The 20,458-nt window shown below is 41.9% G+C and overlaps 2 protein-coding genes across 4 annotated transcripts in view; both read right to left on the bottom strand.

Annotated features, from left to right (window-relative positions):
* The window catches only part of map3k22 (mitogen-activated protein kinase kinase kinase 22), a 39,887-nt gene extending 37,346 nt beyond the window's left edge, over positions 1–2,541 (bottom strand). Inside the window, exon 1 of one of the 2 annotated variants that reach the window (XM_085173375.1) lies at positions 2,136–2,541. The gene's annotated coding sequence lies outside the window, so the exon portion shown is untranslated. The remainder of the gene's footprint in view (positions 1–2,135) is intronic. The other variant, XM_085173374.1, reaches the window with a different exon arrangement.
* A 3,282-nt stretch (positions 2,542–5,823) lies between these two features.
* dlec1 (DLEC1 cilia and flagella associated protein) lies at positions 5,824–17,129 on the bottom strand. Of its 2 annotated transcripts, XM_085173372.1 has the most exons (39): positions 16,720–17,129; positions 16,475–16,615; positions 16,221–16,377; positions 15,426–15,539; positions 15,167–15,345; positions 14,728–14,945; positions 14,503–14,568; positions 14,113–14,197; positions 13,924–14,011; positions 13,435–13,608; positions 13,197–13,333; positions 13,005–13,097; positions 12,761–12,851; positions 12,516–12,678; positions 12,076–12,268; positions 11,890–11,966; positions 11,600–11,768; positions 11,410–11,506; positions 11,172–11,302; positions 10,946–11,089; positions 10,723–10,853; positions 10,443–10,593; positions 10,172–10,288; positions 9,977–10,095; positions 9,703–9,882; positions 9,556–9,623; positions 9,329–9,480; positions 8,870–8,985; positions 8,698–8,768; positions 8,096–8,313; positions 7,807–7,968; positions 7,603–7,725; positions 7,399–7,493; positions 7,151–7,238; positions 6,838–7,035; positions 6,588–6,749; positions 6,353–6,503; positions 6,120–6,237; positions 5,824–6,008 (listed from the first exon to the last, which is right to left on the bottom strand). In XM_085173372.1, the coding sequence occupies exons 1-39, from the start codon at positions 16,831–16,833 to the stop codon at positions 5,894–5,896; spliced, it is 5,166 nt and encodes a 1,721-aa protein (XP_085029498.1). In that variant the 5' UTR covers positions 16,834–17,129; the 3' UTR covers positions 5,824–5,893. The 2 variants fall into 2 exon arrangements, with proteins under 2 accessions (XP_085029498.1, XP_085029499.1); XM_085173373.1 differs by lacking the exon at positions 14,503–14,568 and having other exon boundaries at positions 11,600–11,762; positions 16,720–17,126.
* Between the last annotated feature and the right edge of the window lie 3,329 nt (positions 17,130–20,458).

Here is a 20,458-nt window from a genome sequence, read left to right as displayed (position 1 = left end):
CAGGATCTTGAGCTTTATTGTGAAAGGTTTATGTGGAACATAAACAAGCGGACACGCGAGGGTTTTCCCGTCGTTGTTGCTAACGACAACGCATAAAAACAGGCGCTTGTCCGTCTGTAGTGTGGTTATATTAAATATAAAAGAAAGAGAAAACTTTAAGAAATTAATATAGCCACTACAGTGACCATCAAAACGATGAAAAAAATATTGCTGTAAACAGTTTCTTTTGCGACACCACGAAACAAACGATAGACGTTTTTACATCGTCATCCGATATATATCATTATATCAAACAGCCCTACTGCAGAGTATTGCTGACACAGGATTCTGAGCAGCTCTGCTGGATAAACTATGTGATTGTCACGACAAGCATCAGTTTCTGCATTATGGTCTGCAAAGGGAAAAGTTGTCTTATTAGAAACACCTGAGAAAATACCAATAAATCCCTGACAGGCCATTTTGCTCTAGTAGGTTCTCGCCACACTCGGTGCCACTGGGACAACATTGCCTCGATAGCACATGCATGAACACTCACGCTCACTCGGTGAAAACAACAGCAGCCATATTATCACAGCTGGTAATCAAGCAATATAAAAAATATATTAAAAGAAAACAAGGATTCAAGAGAAACCAATCCTCCCATCTCTCTGTACTCTGCCATCTCTCTCACAGTAACCTTTGAAAGGCCAGCTTTTCCTCAGTGGGCATCTGGAAAGCAGTGAAGCTCCTGTGAATTCAGCATATGACAGCACGGGTTTATGGTCATCGTGGAGCGGACAGCGTGAGGTAAAGGAGGCCGTGATGCTGAACTAATGACCGGCAAAGCCTCCCGTGTGACACTAAGAGGTGACACCATGATGTTAAAAGGAGTGAACATAACTTTCTCATAAGTAAACTGCGGGGGGGGGGGGTCTTAATATTAATAATAATAATACAATCTGCATGAGCAAACTCTGTTGCACATGACATACTCCCATGCAGTTCTCAAAGGTTTTTCAGATTAAAATGAGACGCTGTGAAACTCTGCTTAACAGACTTTCACCTGTTTTTCCCTCCTCCCTGACCTTTGTCCTCATTAGTCCCATCAAAATGCAATTAATAACCCAGCACGTTTGTGTCTGGCACCATTCACTGTGGGATTCTGTCCTCTTATCAGCACAGTGGTTTGTTTTGCTAGAGGCACGCCAGCCATATCTGTGGGTGGTTTCCACTTGACAGTTTGACTCTCACTTTAAGGCTATTCCTGAGCTCCAGGGCACGCCACGGCGATGATGAACTCATCCATCAGGGTGCCGCTCAGGCTCCTTCTCGTGAGTGCACTTCCAATTGATTTGATTTGATGAAGACGGTGGCCTCATTAAGATCTAATTTAGCGCATCATCTCAGAGACCTGCCATGTCTGGATGAAGCTCACCTGCATCCTCGTCGCTTTCTCACCGCCTCAGGAAGGCAGAAAAATCTCTTGGAAACCGAAAACAAAAGGACAGGAAACAAAAAAAAAAAGTAACACACGAAGGACTTTTCAGGACAAGAACACAGAGGTTTCCTCTTTTCAAGAAAAACACCAGCTAAAGTAACCACAGTGAATCACAGAGGACTGGAAAACTGACAGCAGAGAGAGAGAGAGAGAGAGAAAGGACACTGACTATGAATGACTCTACAATCACATATGATGGCACTGACTTTCCAGCAATCAGACACATCTAAAGACATGCAATTTATGTCCTCAGACGTTGCTCAATCCAGTGCTGTGCACTGGAAACGACCACTTAGCAAAAAGCAAACTTTCCCCCTCCCCACTATTTTCTTTTTGTTGCAACAGAAACAGTTTGTTGTGTCTTTAAAACTTTATTGTGTCTCTTTCCTTGTCCAAATCCAAATTCAGCAACATAACAGCCGCACTGAAATCACCTGGAGGCTCTCCAACTAACACTTTCCACTTGCAGGAAGGCCTACCTGTAAATGCACTGCACGTGATTTGTGTTACGAGCACTCACTTAAAAAGAACCTATAATAACATAATTAATATCTGCAAGTCTACTGTACTGTCGTGGAGTTTTATTTCCTATAAATGAGAAATAATAGTAACAAGCGGTGCTCCCAAATAAGGGGGAAAACCCCACAGTAGTTCTTACCTTGTTATCTGTGTGTGCCCATGATCCAGTTGCGGCTGCAGGATTTTTGAAAATGAACTGATTGTGGGCTGTAAGTTATCACAGAAGAGCGGAAAAATCCTAACAGATGCGGAGAAAATCTTCCAAAAACAGTGAGCTGATATCCGGAAACTGCGCTCTGGACTAAGCGCAGAAATAACAACAAGAACAAGCTGCACTCAGGCGCAAAGATATTCTTATTCTTCTTTCAGAGGTGCATAAATCCAGAGTGGAGTGGACAGAGGGGAATAACCTGCAGTGGCCGATGTGTTTCAGAGTAAAGTTTTTTTCTTCTTCTTCTTCGCCCTGCGCTTTGCTTGTCTCAACACACACTACGGAGAGGAGCGAGAGAGCCGAGTTTCACCCTGGAGCTGCGCCTCTGATGTCAGCAACAACGTGAGCTCCAGGAAGTGGTGACGCTGTCCGGTGGTGCGTTTCCACGGCAGCGGCTTCAAACCTCAGAGAGTACCGCCACACTGTGGACATCAGGGGCAAATACATATTGTCCTGTGCTCCTACGCTCTGTGTCGAAAAGTTCAGGTGGACGGAGGTGCTGTGCTATACTGCAAATACCGCTATCGATCCAATGCCAAGTAAACACATGGGGCAGCAGTGATGATAGCAATGTCAATACTTTTAATTTATAAAGGCAGCTGACCTCTCCGGGCCACCGTACAATAATGCTGGGAAATACTGCAAGTTTTTGGTATTGATCTGATACCAACTTAACGTATAAAAGCAGCTTGTGTAGGGGAGGGCAGTGTGTCATGACTTGTGAGATTAATCATCATCGATTTGCAAATTCTGACATTTTTAATTACCACTAAAACACTGAATTTTACACATTTTTTAAATTTTGCCTGTCTCTAAAGCATTGTGGGTCCTCTTCTGTTGCTGTGTGTTGTTGCGCTATAACTGTGACACAATTAAAGCTACATGCTGAACTTAGAAGATAGAAACAAAGTATCAATCCTACTGAGTCAGATACCAATACCAGCCTTGGTATTGATTCATACATTTACATGTAGTGAGCAATATGGTGGACACAGCAGGTTATGAAGTTGGCATTAGGCACAATCAGATTGGACAAACTTCATGTACCCAGTCAACCCTCCCATCCAAAGGAAGACAAGCTAAAATCCAAATGTCATTGTTTTTTGGGGGAAGTATTTATGCTTTTTTCCCCTCCTGTTTGTTTCCTTTATTTAACTACAGTGTGTGATTTTGATTGTATCCGTATGTCGATACATAGCATGCGGTAGAAAGGACAATAATTGTGACACAGCTGTTGATGGGTTGAGGATTGCCACTTTAAAGGTTATGCAAGATGAGCAAGCATGAGTCTGATTAGATATATGTCAAATTTTCATATCATGCTGCGCATCAATCTGGCAAAGTTTTGGTTTTACGGGGGTTTTTTGGTGGTGGTGGGGCAGTGATCAGTTCTCCACACATGCCTGCCTCATCAGTGCAGCTGAAGTGTTTCTAACTCCCCTCACTTGATCTCAGTGGGTTGACAGTGCCTGTTGACTGTCATCATAGCTCCATTTGAGCGCTTTAAATTGTCAGATAAAGAGCACGAACACTTGCCTACATTACTGAAGCCTCTCTAAATGGCCACAATTTCACTGGATCTGCAGCAGGCTTAAGAGGTGCATGAACTTGGTTCAAATAAATATTCAAATATGTCAGTAAGATGTCCATTACATCTGCAAACACTGTGATACTATTTTACCATTAGCATGGATAATAATCTGTATCTTTTCCCTGCATTTCAGCTAATAGGAGACACACACATGGCAGCACATTGCTAACTGGATTATAAGTATTACACCTCACTAAATGATCAAATGCTCTACTTAACCACACATCACTGACTATTTTTGCCTCTCATTTGATTGCTGAGCATTTGCATTGTGCATTTCATTTGTATCTTGGGGAAACAAAGGCTACCTGTGTACAAAAAATATTTATAATGGGCATAAAAACAAAACCCGGAGGGAGACAATCAGAATGACGAATGCTTAACTGACCTTGGGTCCAGCATCAGATTAGTTCCAAACAGCAGTGTTTTATTGTGATCAGACATGCCCTTGCTCTCTGTAAGACTGCTTCAGTGCAATGAATATCAATTGGACATTTGCATCTCTCTATGGATTTGAGTGCTTGTAGATGCTAAACTGTGCTGCAGATGAACACGGCATGCAGCTGTTATGAACACTCACAGCCTGTGAGTGTGGGGGAGTTCACATGTTTTTTATTTGTTTTTTTTCTAGCATCACCTGAGAGAATTTTGGAGATTAGGAGGGTTCCCCAGAGACAAACCACATACTATACCATTATATACTTGAGTCATATACGCTTACATATAGGTCATAGTATATAACATAACCTTTGTCTATTGGCCATCTGCAGAAATATTAAAATCATACTAATATTCATGTGTCTCATGTGTAAAAAACCATGCGGAATGATTTTTAAACTGATTGCTGAGTATTGAACCTTTGCCTTTACGAGTGCTGGGAAAAGCAGTTAGAATACAGTATATGTTTAATGAACATGTTTACATACTGGCACTTATCCTTCTAGTCTTTACATTTTGCTAAGTGGTCTCCTAGAAAAATGCAAAAAATGCACATGCAAACTGTGGCTGATATTGATTTGTTGGGAATCAATGAGGCCTCTCTGTCAGTAATAGGAGCGCCTCAGGGAACCCTTAAAATACTGGGAAAGTCTTTTTTTAAAGCAATGTTCAAAGCTTTTCTAGTGTCTTTGGCAGTTTTTTGCTCTGGCTACTGTCTCTCTGGCATTTTGCATGGTTTTTAGGTCCACTGGGACTAAACTGGAGGGTTAGCTGCTGCCTCAAATTTTCCAGACTGCATAAGACATCTAAAAAAAAACACAGAATAGATTTCTTCAGATTCTCTTAATCTTTTGATGATATTATGTTACTGTAGATGATGAGATTTTCACAATTTTAAGTTGTGCAACATTATTCTGAAATGTGTTCAGAATTTGTAGATGCAATTTGTTTAGTGGTTTTTCTTTCAGATTGCTGAAAGGCTTTTTAGTTGGTTCTTTTTATACCCAGTCATGATACTGACCGAATTAACTGTAAAATGTTTCTCCAGCTGTTTCTTTTTAGAACCACTTAATTCTTCAGCCTTTTGTTGGCACTGTCCAAGCTTTTTGGAGGTGTGTCGCTAACATCAGATTCAAAATGAGCCAATATTTTTCTTAAAATTGTGGATTGCTGCAGTTTTAAACATTTCATACCTGTTCTATGATCTGTCGTGATTAAAATATGGGTTCGAACATTTGCAAACTACTGAATTCTCCTTTTATTTAGATTTTGAAGTTTACTAACTTTTTTTTTAAATTGGAGTTGTATGATACATGTGAATGTAGCTATTATATAGCTATTTCACAATGAAGTGGCCTCAAGAAGCCACATTGCTGTTTTACTGGATAAATCACTAATTAATATTTAAACACAGGAAGTTTGAGTTTACAAACTCTTCAGAATGGCTACTGCGAGTCTTAACATGCTGCATCTTTCTGTCTGCATCTTTTCGTAATTAAATGTCTTTATGAAAACAGTCATGACTTCGCGTTCGCTGCAAGCACTTTAATGCCGTTGTATATAAAGAACAAAAGAAGAGCAGAGAAATTACCTTTTATATTTATTTATATTCTTACAGATCAACTATAAATAAAGAGATTCAACACCTTTAGCTTATTTAGCTCGACCTGTACATTTCATCAAAGGATCCTGTTCCCCGGAGCTGCAGCGTGACAGACATCTTTATGAGAGGAGACTGGATAACCAGGAGAGCGCTGAACTCTCTGTCATCACTGAAACACACATAACCATACTTTGAACGTGTTACATAAAGCTAGCTGGGTATTTTTTTACTGTTTACGATTTCAATAGTAAAAAATTATTTCGATGGTTTGCTGCATTACCCGGGAGTGAAGCTGATCTGAAGACGCTGGCTGCTGCTGGTGATGCGGTGCTCCTTGGACCCGAGCAGTCCAAAGTCAGGTGTTACTCTGAACACATGGGAGTCCCCTTCAACTGACTCTGCACAGGGTGAATGACACGAGTAGGGCTGACATGCTATGCAAAGCAATTTGGGCTTCACATAGAAAAATAGATTTCTAGGCAACAAAGAGGTTACTGATTGATTTGTGATTACTTGTAATTGATTTCCAGAACACGTGGGCTCCACAGCTGTACAGATTTACTTCTCTGGTTTGCGTCTGGCCCACATAGCAGAGCCCAAAGTCGACGCTGACAGCAGAAAAACGCAGTGTTGGAAGATCCAGATGAGCGCAGAGTGGCACCGTCTGCACAGAGCAAATAGACTATGTGAGGTCATATAGCAGCTCCCAACCGAGCTGTTATACACGCATTGAACAGATGTCCCTAACCTGCAGGGTGTTGTTGCTGTAGTGAATCAGGAGATTCTGCTCGAACCTCAGCTTCATCTGCCTGTTTGCACCGTGGATCAGCTTCACCCCAGGAGGGATTTCTTCATCTGTCTGTTCCACATGGTCCAGAAGAGCCAGGGAACAGTGGAAGGCCACTTTCACCTAGTATTTAAACAAAAGAGGGCACCACTTACAAATAATTGTGTAAATCAAATTCTAATGATGCTGCTGCATCCATGACTCATCTCACCCGCATGCTGTGTTGTGGCTTAAGCACTAAAGACTGATTGTCGCCAGACGGAGGATTCCTGGAGGTGCTGGTCGGGCCTTTGGGTTTTGGTTTGACCACTGAAAACGGAGGCTGAGTCCCCAGGCTGAAGTGCAGGGGCATCTCTGAAGTGTTTTTCAGCTGGAAGCTTTGTGTGATGTCAAATTCACGCACTACTATCTGCAAAAAAAAAAAGAAAAAGAAACTGTTCAAAATGAACTTGGGATCAACATCTCATGTGTGCACTTGCATGTCAGAGCACTGTTGATTAGTGTTGTACACTTCTCAGACCTACATCGTTGTCTGAGTTTGCCATCAGTAAATCACCGGCCGAAGCACGAAACTCCAGCACCCCGTCGTCCTCCTCCGCCTGCAATAAAAGCCTGCAGCGACAGGAAGTCAAGAGGAAGATATGCAACTTAATCAGGCCACCTCTGAGCTGCTTTTACCTAACCTCAGCTTATTTTAATTTAAGAAACATAAATCGAGCAGGATGCATTAGGTGTCCGGGTGGGGATAAATAGCAGGAATATAATTGCTTACGCTGCAGTCTGAACGGCTGCTAGTAGATCCACTCTGACGGGCTCTAAATCCAAACCCTGAGCCCTCCCAACTTTACCGGGAACACAAGCAACCAGCTGAATTACACACAACAATAAAGTACAAGGATTTAGGCTGGATCACAGTTATCTACTGTTTGCATTTCCCAGGATGTAACATCGAATCACAATGTTCCAAGCAGCTTACCTCGGAGTCTAGGTTCATGAAACCCAGAGCAAAGCCGACACATCTGGACTTACGAGCAGCCCCAGAAAGGGTCAAAGGAGTAAAAGACACATGGATGGCTCTGCTGCTCTTTGCTGGAATCACCTTGAGATTTACAAAGAAAAGCATCATTACTTGGATGAAATAACAGACAACAATCACGTGGCTAAAATCCTCCGACCGTACTATTTGTTGCGGTGTGATGCAGAAGGGGTAATCTGAGAGGTTGCCCATGTGAGGCCTGATGTGGACCGATATGAGTTTTTTCTTTCCAAGAGAGGGATAAAGACAAGTCTCCTCTTCTTCCCCACGCTCATCTTCAGATGTATATTCTTCCTCTTCCACATCCTGAAATCAATACAGGAAAGCTAGGTCGAGCCATTCAAAGAAGAAAATGTGCGTTTATGAGGTTTTCCCACGGGATGTGTGGTAAAATCTTTAAGCATCTGCATCATGGTGTTCAATATATACTCACAGTCAAGCTTTGGAGAGAAGCACTTGTTTCCTCAGAAACTGTGGTGCGTGTTTTTTCCCATGCTGTTTCATTGAGGCTAGAAAGCCTCAGCGCGCTGCTCAGCACCTCGTTGCCATCCGCATCTTTAAGGGGGAAAGCGTCTCCAAACACCACCACAAAGTCCAGCAGTTTACCGTCGTTCTGATCTACGTTGTAAGTCTCCCAGTCCAAACGAATATCTGTCACCCAGCCGACATTTACATTATATCATTTAGAACTTATTTCTTCAAGCTGTATTTATGTCCTACGGGCAAGTCCAATTCAAAGTGCTTTCCAGTTGACTGATGAGCAGATAATAGGATTTCACAATGGCAAGGACAGCACTTTCAAAAGCACTGAAAGCCACTCGAAAACACCTAAAAGTGCCAAAACAGCAGCTACCAGTAAAGCCGAAACTCTGTTTTCCCAGTACCATCTGACATCGATCTATTAAGCTCTATTATAATTCCCATTTGATATTTTTTATTCCAGTAACAAGCTGGAATGCAGTTACTCCCGCAGACAGGAAACGAGAGGGTCATTAAGTCCTTTTCCAGCACACAGTGTTTACTGAGAACACTTACCAAACATGGTGGGATTGTTGATGCGAAGAGAACGAGAAACGGTGTCACCACCCGATACATGAGTGCCAAACCTAACGATGAGGAGAGGTATTTCTCATTAAATGAGATAGCCGCTCATTAAAAATACACAAATATAGGTATAAATAGCTGGGGAAAGGACTGTGGAACAGACTGTATGATTGGTCCCTGGTTCTGATCTTGTCCTCGTGGGCCCATCATCTGGAAGTAGAGGGGGCAGCCTTTCACTGTCATATGGATGGGAATAAGCACAGGCTTGAGATCCCCCACCTGGATCAAAAATAAATCACTGAATTAAAATAAAGAAAGAGGCCATTTAGATTCACCATAGAACTCAAGACACACTGCACAATCACTCCCTGCTTTATCCACAGTTTACAAAATGAACATCAGTGTGTACTAAATGACACCATAAACTCATCAGGAACATGTTTTCTGAGGTCGTAGAGCAGAAAACAGGTGTTGCCACCTGCTGGCCATTAAAAGAAATGCAGATTTAAGGTGGTTCTACAATGGCTTTACCTTTTAAGACTTAGTAGCTACATCCATGTTTTATATCCAGTTTATTACATCAGTTACATCACATTTATTAGCTTAAACTGTGGCAACATACTTTGCATATGAGGTGGTCTGTGTACTCCCCCCACATGTCAGTGTAGGCAGTCACGTCCACAGCCCGACTCTCAAACGCTCCGAGTGTCCCCGTGTGTGGCGTGACAAAAAAAGCGGCGCCTTTTCCATGAGCCAGCAGGCTACTCACAAACTCTGGCAACGAGCAAATAAACAGAATCAGTTTCTTGTTTCTTTATATCAAAAGCACGATATAAAGATGATGCATACCCTCGTGTGCTTTTTCCTCTGCTTTCTTAGCTTGAACAGAGTGGAGCGGATTCGTGACGTATGCAAATCTGCGATTAAGATGCAGCCAGTGTCAGATTTTCTGTCAAAGCAGAGTTATACTTTGATCAATAATTCAGCTCCCTTCACCTTTTCTCTGGCTGCTTATTTGGCTTCAAGGCATGGCAGGTGAAATATTCTGCCTCTACGGTAAAAGGAGCCGGGATAGCAGTTTGATTGGTTATCAGTAACTGCTTGCTAACAGCACTCTTCAAAATGACACCATCTCCAAAGTCAAGTACTGGTGTTGAAGGACTGTGACCATTTGGACTAGAACGAGAAAAAACAGTTTTTTCAGTATCTGAAACTGAGTTATTTGATGCAGTGGATTTTTAGATGCAAGCCTTTAAGGCAAGTTCACTACCAGACACCGGGCACACTGTAAGACACACTGAGTTTCTTGGGTTTGGCCACAATTCCAACAACAAGAGGGGAGTTCATTCCCTGGACTTCACAGACAGCAGCCACCTCGGTCAGCTCGAGCTAGAAGAAAAAAGGTGAGACTTTTTTCTTTCAAACTTTAGGTGTGTTCAAAAAAATGCTGCAAAGTAGCACTTACGTCTGTGTGAGCAGTAAAAGTCACTGTGATTTCCATGCTGACATTAGGTCCCAGAGTACCAGAGGAGGGGTCAAAGGTGGCTGAACACAGTGACGCTTGTTTGCCCTGCAGCTGGGCCTGTTCAAAGCAACAATAACTATTAAAAGACAAGCTCGATATAGCCCACATGCCCATGGAGAAAGATCTATTTCCCTTTTAATAATATGTACTGAAACAACCTTTTCCTGCATACGCTAGTGCAACTTAATACAGTAAATGTTGTGTTGCATACCAGCCAACTGAACTGTGATGGCAGCAGGGTCTGATTGAAAAGAGTTACGGTGCCTGTGGCAGAAGCTCCAACATAAAGTTCAGGGAAGGACAGCGTGCAGTTCAGAAGACAGACGTGGGACGACTGCACGTCTGCTCGCACTGACAGGTGACTGTAGGGAACACACAGGTAGTGCTGTTACTTACTCACGTCTTATTAATATGGTTAATATGGTTTTTGTGGATCGTATTCTAGACTAAAAGGAGGACTCATATTGTTTTATGTGACTGTGCTTCCTTACCATCCTGTCCCATTTTCCACAGTCAGTTCCAGCTCAGTTTCAAACAGCTGGCAGGAATGTGGCTTAAAGAGCACGTCCACATTGCAAGAGGCCAAGGGAGGCAAGAGACCCCTGCTGGGTTCAACTGAGATCTAAGCAGCAACACAGATTGTTTATATGGAGTCACTTCATGAACAGAATGAACAGTCAGCCTAGCTTTCATTTTATCGTGTTTTCTATGTACCTGTGAGTATTGATGCTTGCTCTCCAGGATCCAAGAGGCTTCCAGCTGGGTGGTATTGGTAAGGAGCAGGGTGGTCTGTGTCTGCTCTCTGGGTCTCATGGGTCCAAAGTCAATGCTGGGCACATTGAGAGTCACTGTGGGGCCCTGTATAACACCACCAAATGATAGTAATGTCACAAAAATAGACGCTACAGTAATGCATTTATGCTGTGTGGTTCAATCTTACTTTGAAGGAGACTTCTACAGCCAGAGTGACCGGCTCACGGTGGTGCTGTATGTGGCAAACCAAACTGGTCACAATATTCTCTGCTTTCCCTCCCATCACAGTAAGACTGAAGTCAAAACATTCATTCTCCTCTGGATACGGCCCAGAAAAGAATTGTCAAGCCAAAAAACAAAAAAGATATAAACATTTAAAAATTATACTTTTTTGCAGCATTAAGCAGATCAACTCTGTAATGCACCTAATCTGCCAGACGATGGCTCCACTTCTATTACATGACAGCTGCTGTTAATTCTCTCCCATTGAAAACAGATGAAGGTTTTGCTGTGGTTCCACATCTGGTGCACGTACAACACAGAAACAATAAATTCATTAATAATAGCGATCTGGGCGCAGAATGACGTGATTTAACTCCACTATTAGAAACTAACCTTGAACTGCCTTGAAGTGGGTGTGCAAATAAAAATCTCTCCAGGGATCACAATGGCGTAAGGCTCCAGCAAGATCTGATAAGGCTCCGTTGACCCCTTGACCTCTATCTCCATGATGATGACGCTTGTTACCTTGGAGCCAGGCTGCACGGGCTGAAGGACGCTATATCTCCCCAAATTATACAATTTGTTAGATACAAAAAAATAAAAAATGAACAAGGCAGGCATTGTTTAGTAAGCATCATGTGGGAGACCTTGTGATTTTATTTGTTATATTAACATTTATCAACCTGCTGTCAGAAGGCTCTGGTGGCAGCTGGGGGATGTCTCTCAGGACTAATTGGCAGACACTGTGATAATCCTTCAACTTGAGAAAACACATTCTTCATTCAAGAAATGCAACGTTGTTTACCATCATGATACAATGATTGCTGGATTTATTTAATTTTCAGCTATTTATCCCGAGTCCTCTTTACCTCTTTAGGACAAAAGATGAGCAGATACTCTTGGTCCTGGCAGGGAGCCAGGATGCCTGTTGAGGGGCTGACATGGAAAACCTCGTCTGTGGCCAAGTGGAACTGGATATGTGTGGCATCAGGGCTTTCCCCTGGAAGCAGAGGATGCAAGTTGGGCTTCATGATCTGCCAGTGAAAAGGAAGCTCCAAGTGGCTTTTTTCCCAGATGAAGAAAGGAGAAAGAAACAGACAGAAAATGTGTTATTTACTGATCTCTGAAAGGAATGTTGCTGTTGCAAAAAACAGCAACACAGAGTCAGAAACAGAGTTTATTAGCATTTTCATTATTTCATTATTACAGCTAGTACGGGTGCTTGAACCCTATCTTATGTTACCCTGTGGCCAAAAATTTGAAAAGGAAGAGATTTGCTTAGAAAACACATGAGACGTGAGACTCTTACACATTGTTTCTGATGACAAGCTTCTTCTGTTGCACAGAGTGAGGGTTGCATGGGCTGAAACGGATAAAGTGCTCTGCAGTAAGGTCACGCACCTCTCCAACCACAGGAGGCTCCTCCCCCCCAGACACAGACACCAGCTCCAGTGCGATCAGCTGGCCCTCACCTGAGAAGCAAACGCACATTACACACAATGCATAATTTATTGCGGAGCATAGCTCTTAGCAATGCCTCTTGTTGGGATTTACCTTCAATGGAAATGTCTTTCACCTGGCAGTTGTCACACACAACAGTGAAAAGCTGGCAGCTCTTCTCAGCGGTGGTTGGAAAGAAAACCACCTGTAAACCCACATTAACACATTTTTTTTTACATGCTCAGTTTCCATATATACAGTCAGCTGATTAGAAGTCAGAGGTAGGGGAACTGAAAGGAAAAAACAAAGAAGAATTGAATTAACATATTACTCTACCTGATTTTAAATCCAGACTCACCTCAACAACAGTGGCCTCTCCTGGCTCCAGTACAAAAAGGGAGGGACTGACAGCAAAGGGTGGCTGCTCAGAAAAGTATGTTCTGGCCAAAGACTAGATAAAGAAAATTGGAGCTAATGATAATGAGACTGAGCTGTTTGGTTGCATAAAAACTGAATTAAAACAATATATTTATATGTGTCAGTTTTTTACCCTAAAATTTGAAGCTGGCCACTCGTCCTTTGGAATAATGCAAAAGGTCCCAGTGCTGAGGCCCACATTTTGGCACAGAAACTCAACAAACTTGACTCCTCCAATGAGACAGTAACCACAGTCCAGGACTCTTGGTACTGAAGAATAAGAGGGAAGCATATCAGCAGTACATCGGCAAATGAAGTAACTAATGTGCATAACAACAATATTGGTGGGGCAGACTGCAGTGAAAACATACAGGTGAGAATAGGAGGAGGTCTCCATGCCTCAATCGGTACCACAAATGGGCCCTCCGTCTGGGTCTCCACCACTATAAAGTCCTTGTAGTCTCCCAGGGAGTCTGGAGCAAAACGCAGCGTGTACTTACAGCTCATCCCCGGGGCAACAACGCCCCCTTCACCAGGGAATCTCCCTGCCAAAACGTATCACAATGACAACCCCTATTTACATTATGACTATGCAACTCTGAATTTTGTGGGGTACTGCTTATCTTCAGATAGCTTAGTGTAAGTTAAAACATGTGAAGTTAATATTGGCATACAGAGGAGCTGCTGTCTCCGCAGGAATGCTAAAACTGTACTCCAAAATTAAAACTTTTTTTGTGGTTAAAGCTCTGTTGCATTCCTGTTTAATGCAGTCACTTACACTTTGACACACTTGCTTATTTCCTCACCACATCAACAACAAGAAAATATGCACCATCCAATCAGAACTAAAAGGAGCTCACCCAAGCCAATAGAGAAGTAAGGAGTGGTGGGAGGGATCACTCGGATGTGGCGGCTTGAAGAAGTCACATTTTTAAGCTCCAGTGTAGTCTGAGACAGGAAAGGGCAGGGCAAGGGCTTGTTACAGTGCACCAATTCACAGAAAAAGGAGGATTCAGTTTTTGTCTGGTTATAAAAGCTCTGAAACACACCTCATAGATGTTTCCCACACTATAGTCGGTGAAAACCACCACTGAAGGTTTTGCTAGGAAGACTGGAATCGGCTCCTCGGCGGGGCTTTCAAAGTAAGAGTACAAACACAACCGCACCTGAGCATTGTGTGTATTCACAATAAACACAGGCTCACAGAAAGTGATAGATAGGAAACAATCAGTTGTGGCTTTCAGTCACACTACAACACACAACACACATAATAGTCAGCTTGTCTTTTTTTAGAGACGCTTGGCTGTACCAGCAGAGTTTATCTATGTACAGTACATATTGATTCTGTGTGTGTCTAGCAGAGTGTGGGGACGTGCATTTGATGTAAACAGCCTGACTACATTATGTGAGACTACATCATGTTCAGAGTATCAACTTACACATCTCTGCTATGGCACAAAGGGGGTACAGCTGTTTTCCACTGAGGTAAATGATACTCATGTTTGCTGTGGATATTGAAGGGGATTGTCTTGCCTGAGCTTCCTGCATTTCCCATGCAAAAATGTCCTATCAGCAACATGCCTTAACTGTACATGCTTCCTTATCACAAAATGATAAGGATGTTCCTTGAAATTATTAAAAAGCCTTTTATTCTCTTTAAATACCTTTTCTTTTTAGCGCCTTTGCTCTCAGGCTCTGCCTTCCCTTTGGTTCTGGGCCTGATGAGGGACGTGCCGCCCTGCTGTGAATTTAAGGGAAGGAAGCGCGGATTGCGAAGGAAGCTCTGTCGATCTTTCAGCTTCTGAAGTTTCTCCCAGCCCTCCGCTCGATCCTTCACACTTGGCTCACCCTTCCATTTTGGCTTAGGCTTGGTCTGGTTTGGCTTGGAAGATGATTTTGATGGAATTACATTTAAAATTTGAATGCACGTTGTTCCCAGGTTGTCTTTTTTTGCTATTGTTTATCAACCTTTTTATCCAATCATTATTATTTTTGATTGTATTTGGAGAAGAAACACAAAAATTGAATTAAAATACCTACTCAACCTTTGCCCAGGAAAAAGGGATCAGCAGCGATATATAAAGATCTTATCAATCTCCTCACCTCCCTTTCCTTCCTCCTTGGGGTGTCTGAGCAGGACTCAAAGGTCACACTGTGGTCTAACTGGATGTCTACAAAGCCCGTCTTTTCTGGGCGGCGAATGACTGTGTAACCATCATCCTGAGGCTTTCGGGACACATGCATGGTGAAGGCAATGGTCGGTTTGGCAGGATTCCACTTTTCTGACAAGAAAAGAAAGTTTGTAGCACCGAATCACTGGCAACTAATAAATTTAAGATAAATGTTAAAGAGGGTCAGATACCTGCTGCTGGTGCTCGTACATGTGGTTTTTGTGTAGCCAAGTAATCCTTTGGGGAAATCAGATTATTCATTTCAAGAAGATCTTCATCCACACACCAGGAAAAGGCTGATTTGACTGAAAATAGGTATAAAAATCAAATCAAATGAGGCATTCTGAAAACAAATAAACACATGTAGATGGTGGGATTAAGCAAACATGATGAGCTCTTTGGTAAATGAGTGCAGAGATACATACGATCTCAGTGAATCATTCCCCTCATCATCTTTTTGTGTTCTTATTCTCACCTTCATTACTACTCTCTCACTTCTCTGATTTATTCTTAGTGCCAATTGGTTGCAGAAGGCTCACCACACACATATAAACCTAGACAACGCAGTGGTGGTCAGCAACTAGTGTCTTGGTCCCTCATTCCTCATCCCTCAACTCCATGAGCACTGACTTTATCTTTCTGTTATCAGCTTTGTTTACTAAGTATAGTTGAGTTTGGAGTTACCAGCAGACCTGTTTTCTGTTGTGTTTCTATTACTCTAGTTTACAAAAACTACTAGGAGAGAAGCCTGAATCCAATAGCCCGCTGTGTGGTTGGTTCATGGACTTCTTCCTCTTTTGTTTGTTTTAGCTGGAGCTCCCACCTCTTGTTTGTAATTTCATGATTAAAATCTTGTTGAATGCCACCAGCGTCATGACATCTTATATGTTAGGTTCCATTGAGCCATACATTTAGGGACAGAAACACCAGTATATTACAGCAATATAACACAGTTATATTTTTAAAAGTTTTTAAAAGTATCTCACCTGTAAGCAGTCCCTGGTGATGACAGACATCTCCTGCTGTCGCCTTCATTCTCTCATAGGCCTGGGTTTCTTTGGCTGCAGCACATGCACTGGCCTGAATCATGTGACTGTCCAGCATGTCCACCTGCTTAATATGCTGTTCATACTCCGAATGAACCTGTGTGGCAATAGGGTAAAAATAACACTGTATTATTCTTCAGCTGACTTTTGACAGTGATTTCTTTTATAAATTGTAGATGAGTGTATATGGTTACCTGTTGGAGTTCTTCAACATATCTGTCATGATAGCTGCCTCGTACATGTTTTGTTTGAACTAGGTTGGACACAGTGTCTTTTCTAATTATGTCGTTTGTGTAAAGATGCTTAAAGATGCTTGCTAGTACACGAGAAATATTCTGGGATACAACGAAAGAGAAGTTAGCTTTTTCATTAGTATTATTATAATTAGTTTCGATGTTTCCTAGACATTTAAAGGTGTCAGGTATATACTGGATCTTACCTGGGATTTTCCACACGCGGGTCTGTGAGTGTTCACAGAAGGGTCATCCCGCAGCTTTCCTCTGGTCTCCGGCTCCTCTTCCATAGCTGACACGTCTGTAGTTAAATGGATCATGTTACACCAAATGTTACAGAGGTGTTAGTAAGAAAGAGATATATTCGTAGCTTAGATTAAGTCATTTATAAACTGGTGCGATAACTTCATAATGTATCAGCCATGTTTTCTTACATGGGGTTGCTATAGCAACAACCAAACTTCCTTCTAGACCGGAAATTACGTTTTAACATTTTTATATGTAAATTTAAACTATGTATTATTGGTAGTAGTAGTAGTACTAATTCGTGTTAATAATAGGACGACAGTTTAGTTGTATTGAAATCGGTTCAAATCACTTTTAAGTATCTTCTTCTTCTCTGCTCCTTAGACTGCGGTCAAGTGAGCAGCACTCGTGAAGTAACGGTCAAGCCAGCCGCACCTCTTACGCGTATTACGATACGGGTGCCGACTGGCTTAAAAACACCTGAGTCTTCTGTGTCCTGCCATTTATCACTATTCTGCTACTCGATCCACTTCCAGTTTTGAAATATTTGCAACCAATACAGTGTCGTCAGTGCAGGTGCGGATCTAGAGAAATTTTCTTGTGGTGGCATGGAAATCAAATGAGGTGGAAAAATCAAAGCGCTTTTTAAACACATAATATAATCTATAACTTAATTATTTTCTGTATCCCACATAATTAAACATCTCACTTACAAAAAATATGTCAATTTTGTTTTTATGTACTATATAGCCTGTATAATAAATAAATATGTAGCCCAATAAGTATAAAATCCAGAAAGCTACACAACATGGGGCGATTCATTTACAAACACAAGTCTAACTTAGGTTTCACACTGTTTTCTGTTCGAAAAATTCAAATTGTTGCTTACATTTACACAAAATGTCAGAAATCTGCACTGTCATGAGCAAATGTTTTTCATCATTTGTTGGGCTGAGGTCTTTTGCACCTGCAAATTGTCTTATTTGATTAATAACCTCACTGGCACATAGATTATGTCTGTGAAGGTTCTCAGTCATCCAGTCTTCAAGCAACTTAAAAAAGCTTCTTAGACTAAACACTGACTACACAAGACAACACAATATACTAACTGCAGCTTGTTGCTATGTCAGCTTCACATGTCGATCATGTGATTTGGAGTTGCAGCACACGGAGGGTTAATAACACTCACTCACAACACTCATAACACCATTTGTTAATGGTGGAAGGGGGGTACAATTATGCAATATATTCAATTTTAGAATGTATATTCAGCTGTAATTGTTGCTGGGCTCAAAGTGTTAATGCTATCTTATTTTAATAAAGAACACTGTCATATGCAAAGCTAAAGTGGCATTAGGAGTGTTAAGAGATCATTTTAGGGTGGCACATGCCACCCCATGCCACCTCTCTAGATCCGCCCCTGCATCAGTGTTGATCCTCTTCAGTTTGCTTACCAGTGGGAGTGGAGCATGCCACAGAAGGTGACAACTCATCATAGTTTCTTCATTCCACACTTGTAAACCAGCAGAGCTCCTTCTGCCTCTAACTGATTCAACCTTTCAGCCACGAACAACACTTCAGGATAGTAAACTCTGTCCAAAGTAATTTGGATAGAGTTTACTATTAATTTTCTCTGAAACCGTACAGTTCATTGGGCTGTGAGCTGGAAGGGTAAGAGTGAGGGTAAACTACAGTAAGAATCCAGTGAAATATTTGTGCCACCCTTTGCAGTTTTAGTTTAAAGCCGGGACCGGGATAGCTCAGTAGATAGCATGGTCACCCCACGATCTGAAGGACGGGGATTCGGTTCCAATGAACAGCTACACTGAGGTTCCCCCCGAGGAAGGTACCATCCCTACACACTGCTCCCCGGACGCCTGGTTAGTGGCTGCCCACCGCTTCACTGAGTGAATGGATTAAATGCAGAGAGAGTAATTTCCCCACGAGGATCAATAAAATATACTTCATCATTATAAAGCACAGTACTGTAATTTTCTCAGAAATCATACAGTTCTTTGGGCTGTGAGCCAGAGGAGGAAGAGTGAGGGTGATCCAGACTAAGAATCCAGTGAAATATTTGTGTCACCTTTAACAGTTTTCCTGTAATAAAAACAAAAAAACAAACAAAAAAACTGCACATAATCAAAAATACAGTGCAGCAATTTTACTTAGTTGGGGATCAGGTCAGGGTGAAGAGGAATGTACAGTATAGTGAGAAGATATTGCTTTGGAAATATATTATCAACTCTTACAGGATATATAAATGGTTTTTTTTTTTTTTTTAAATTTTCAATGCATAGTGCAGGAATTAGAAATTAATTTATATTATATATCAACTGCTAATACTTCAAAACTTGAAGTGGATTGAGAGGTAAAATAGTGAAAATGGCAGGATACAGAAGACTCAGGTTTTTAAGCCAGTCGGCACCCGTACCGTAACATGCGTAAGAAAAGTGCAGCAACATTGTGTTTGCAGCTGGGAGTGCGGCTAGCTTGACGGTGACTTTGCATATGAAGGCTCACTTGACCGCAGTCCCTTTAGGGGATGCCAGAGCATATTATCTGCCTCCATCTCGCCCTATCCTTAGCATCTTCCTCTGTCTGTGACACCTGAACCTGCGTCAGGTGTCAGGTGTCTTCACTACATCCATCTTGTAAACCTGCCCTTTCACTTCTGTTTCAAATCACCCCTGACAATCACTCACTCCACCCTGGCTACATTTTCTTCTCCACCACTCTTGAGCAATGTCAGTTGCTTTGGATGGCTGACCGAAGCAACTTAAAGTGTGAAGCTCATTTTTTAAACTCAAAGAGTCTAAGCAGTAGTTTCCAGATGACAGGACTCTTTCAGCGTTCGATAAAGTTGAATGAATTTGATAAAATCCCTCTTATTTTCTGTTGGCTCTGATACAGTGAACAGTCTGAGACAAACCACCCGATGAAACCAGATATACCCAAAACACAACAAGCACATACCACACTATCATATTGTCTCTTCTGTACACATGCAATTAGTTTTCCAAGAAACTTCGTAGAAAAAAAAGCTGTCTGTCATTGCACAACGTGGGAAGATAAAAAAACAAACAGGTTTTAACTGTTTGTGTGATGCAAGCTGCATTTCAAAGCATTAAAGTGTGGGCATGCGTCTGTGTCACTCGAAATAGCTGCTGCACCAAGCAGTGTTATTTAAACACATTTGAAAGTCGTTTGTGTTGAAGAGGCCAACGATTCCAGAACAAAATCTTTCACTGTGTCGATCAGCTCATATGGTGCTCAAGTGGGATTGTCAAAGGGCCAATTGTGAGGCTGGCTTTGTACCTCCTTGTGGTTTGTCAGGCTTTTTTTTTTTTGCCCACAAGACATGCTCGAACACAAGGGCTCACAGGCCAGAGAAAACAGGGAGACTCTCATAATAAAGCGGCACAAAGAGAGATCTGTCAACAACTAAAAGGAGTCTGTGCAACTAAAGCAAACACTATTTACCTATGTTTCAAAGCAAAGCATCCACATTAAGTGACACACACGCAAGCAAACACACACAACCCAAACCCCCACACACAATTGATCAGGAGCATTCTTGCGTGCACAAGAGATTGACTCTGTGAGAATGAAAATCTGGTTCTGCTTGTTTTTCTTTTTCCACTGCTCAACCTGTTTCTTTAGAGCAGTTCTCATTGTGTGTTGAGGTCAGAAGGCTTT

This window comes from Neolamprologus multifasciatus, chromosome 9 (assembly GCF_963576455.1).
Source record: "Neolamprologus multifasciatus chromosome 9, fNeoMul1.2, whole genome shotgun sequence".
NCBI classification, from domain to species: Eukaryota; Metazoa; Chordata; class Actinopteri; order Cichliformes; family Cichlidae; genus Neolamprologus; species Neolamprologus multifasciatus.
The sequence above is the reverse complement of the archived record's forward strand: the minus strand, read 5'-3'. Positions and strand labels throughout refer to the sequence as shown.

Coding starts and splice junctions, on each gene's coding strand:
- dlec1 (XM_085173372.1), bottom strand. CDS start 16,833: ATGATCCATTTAACTACAGACGTGTCAGCTATGGAAGAGGAGCCGGAG. Junction 11,090..11,171: donor CTGTAGAAGTCTCCTTCAAA/GTAAGATTGAAC, acceptor GGTGTTATACAG/GGCCCCACAGTGACTCTCAA. Junction 6,238..6,352: donor GTTCTGGAAATCAATTACAA/GTAATCACAAAT, acceptor CACCCTGTGCAG/AGTCAGTTGAAGGGGACTCC.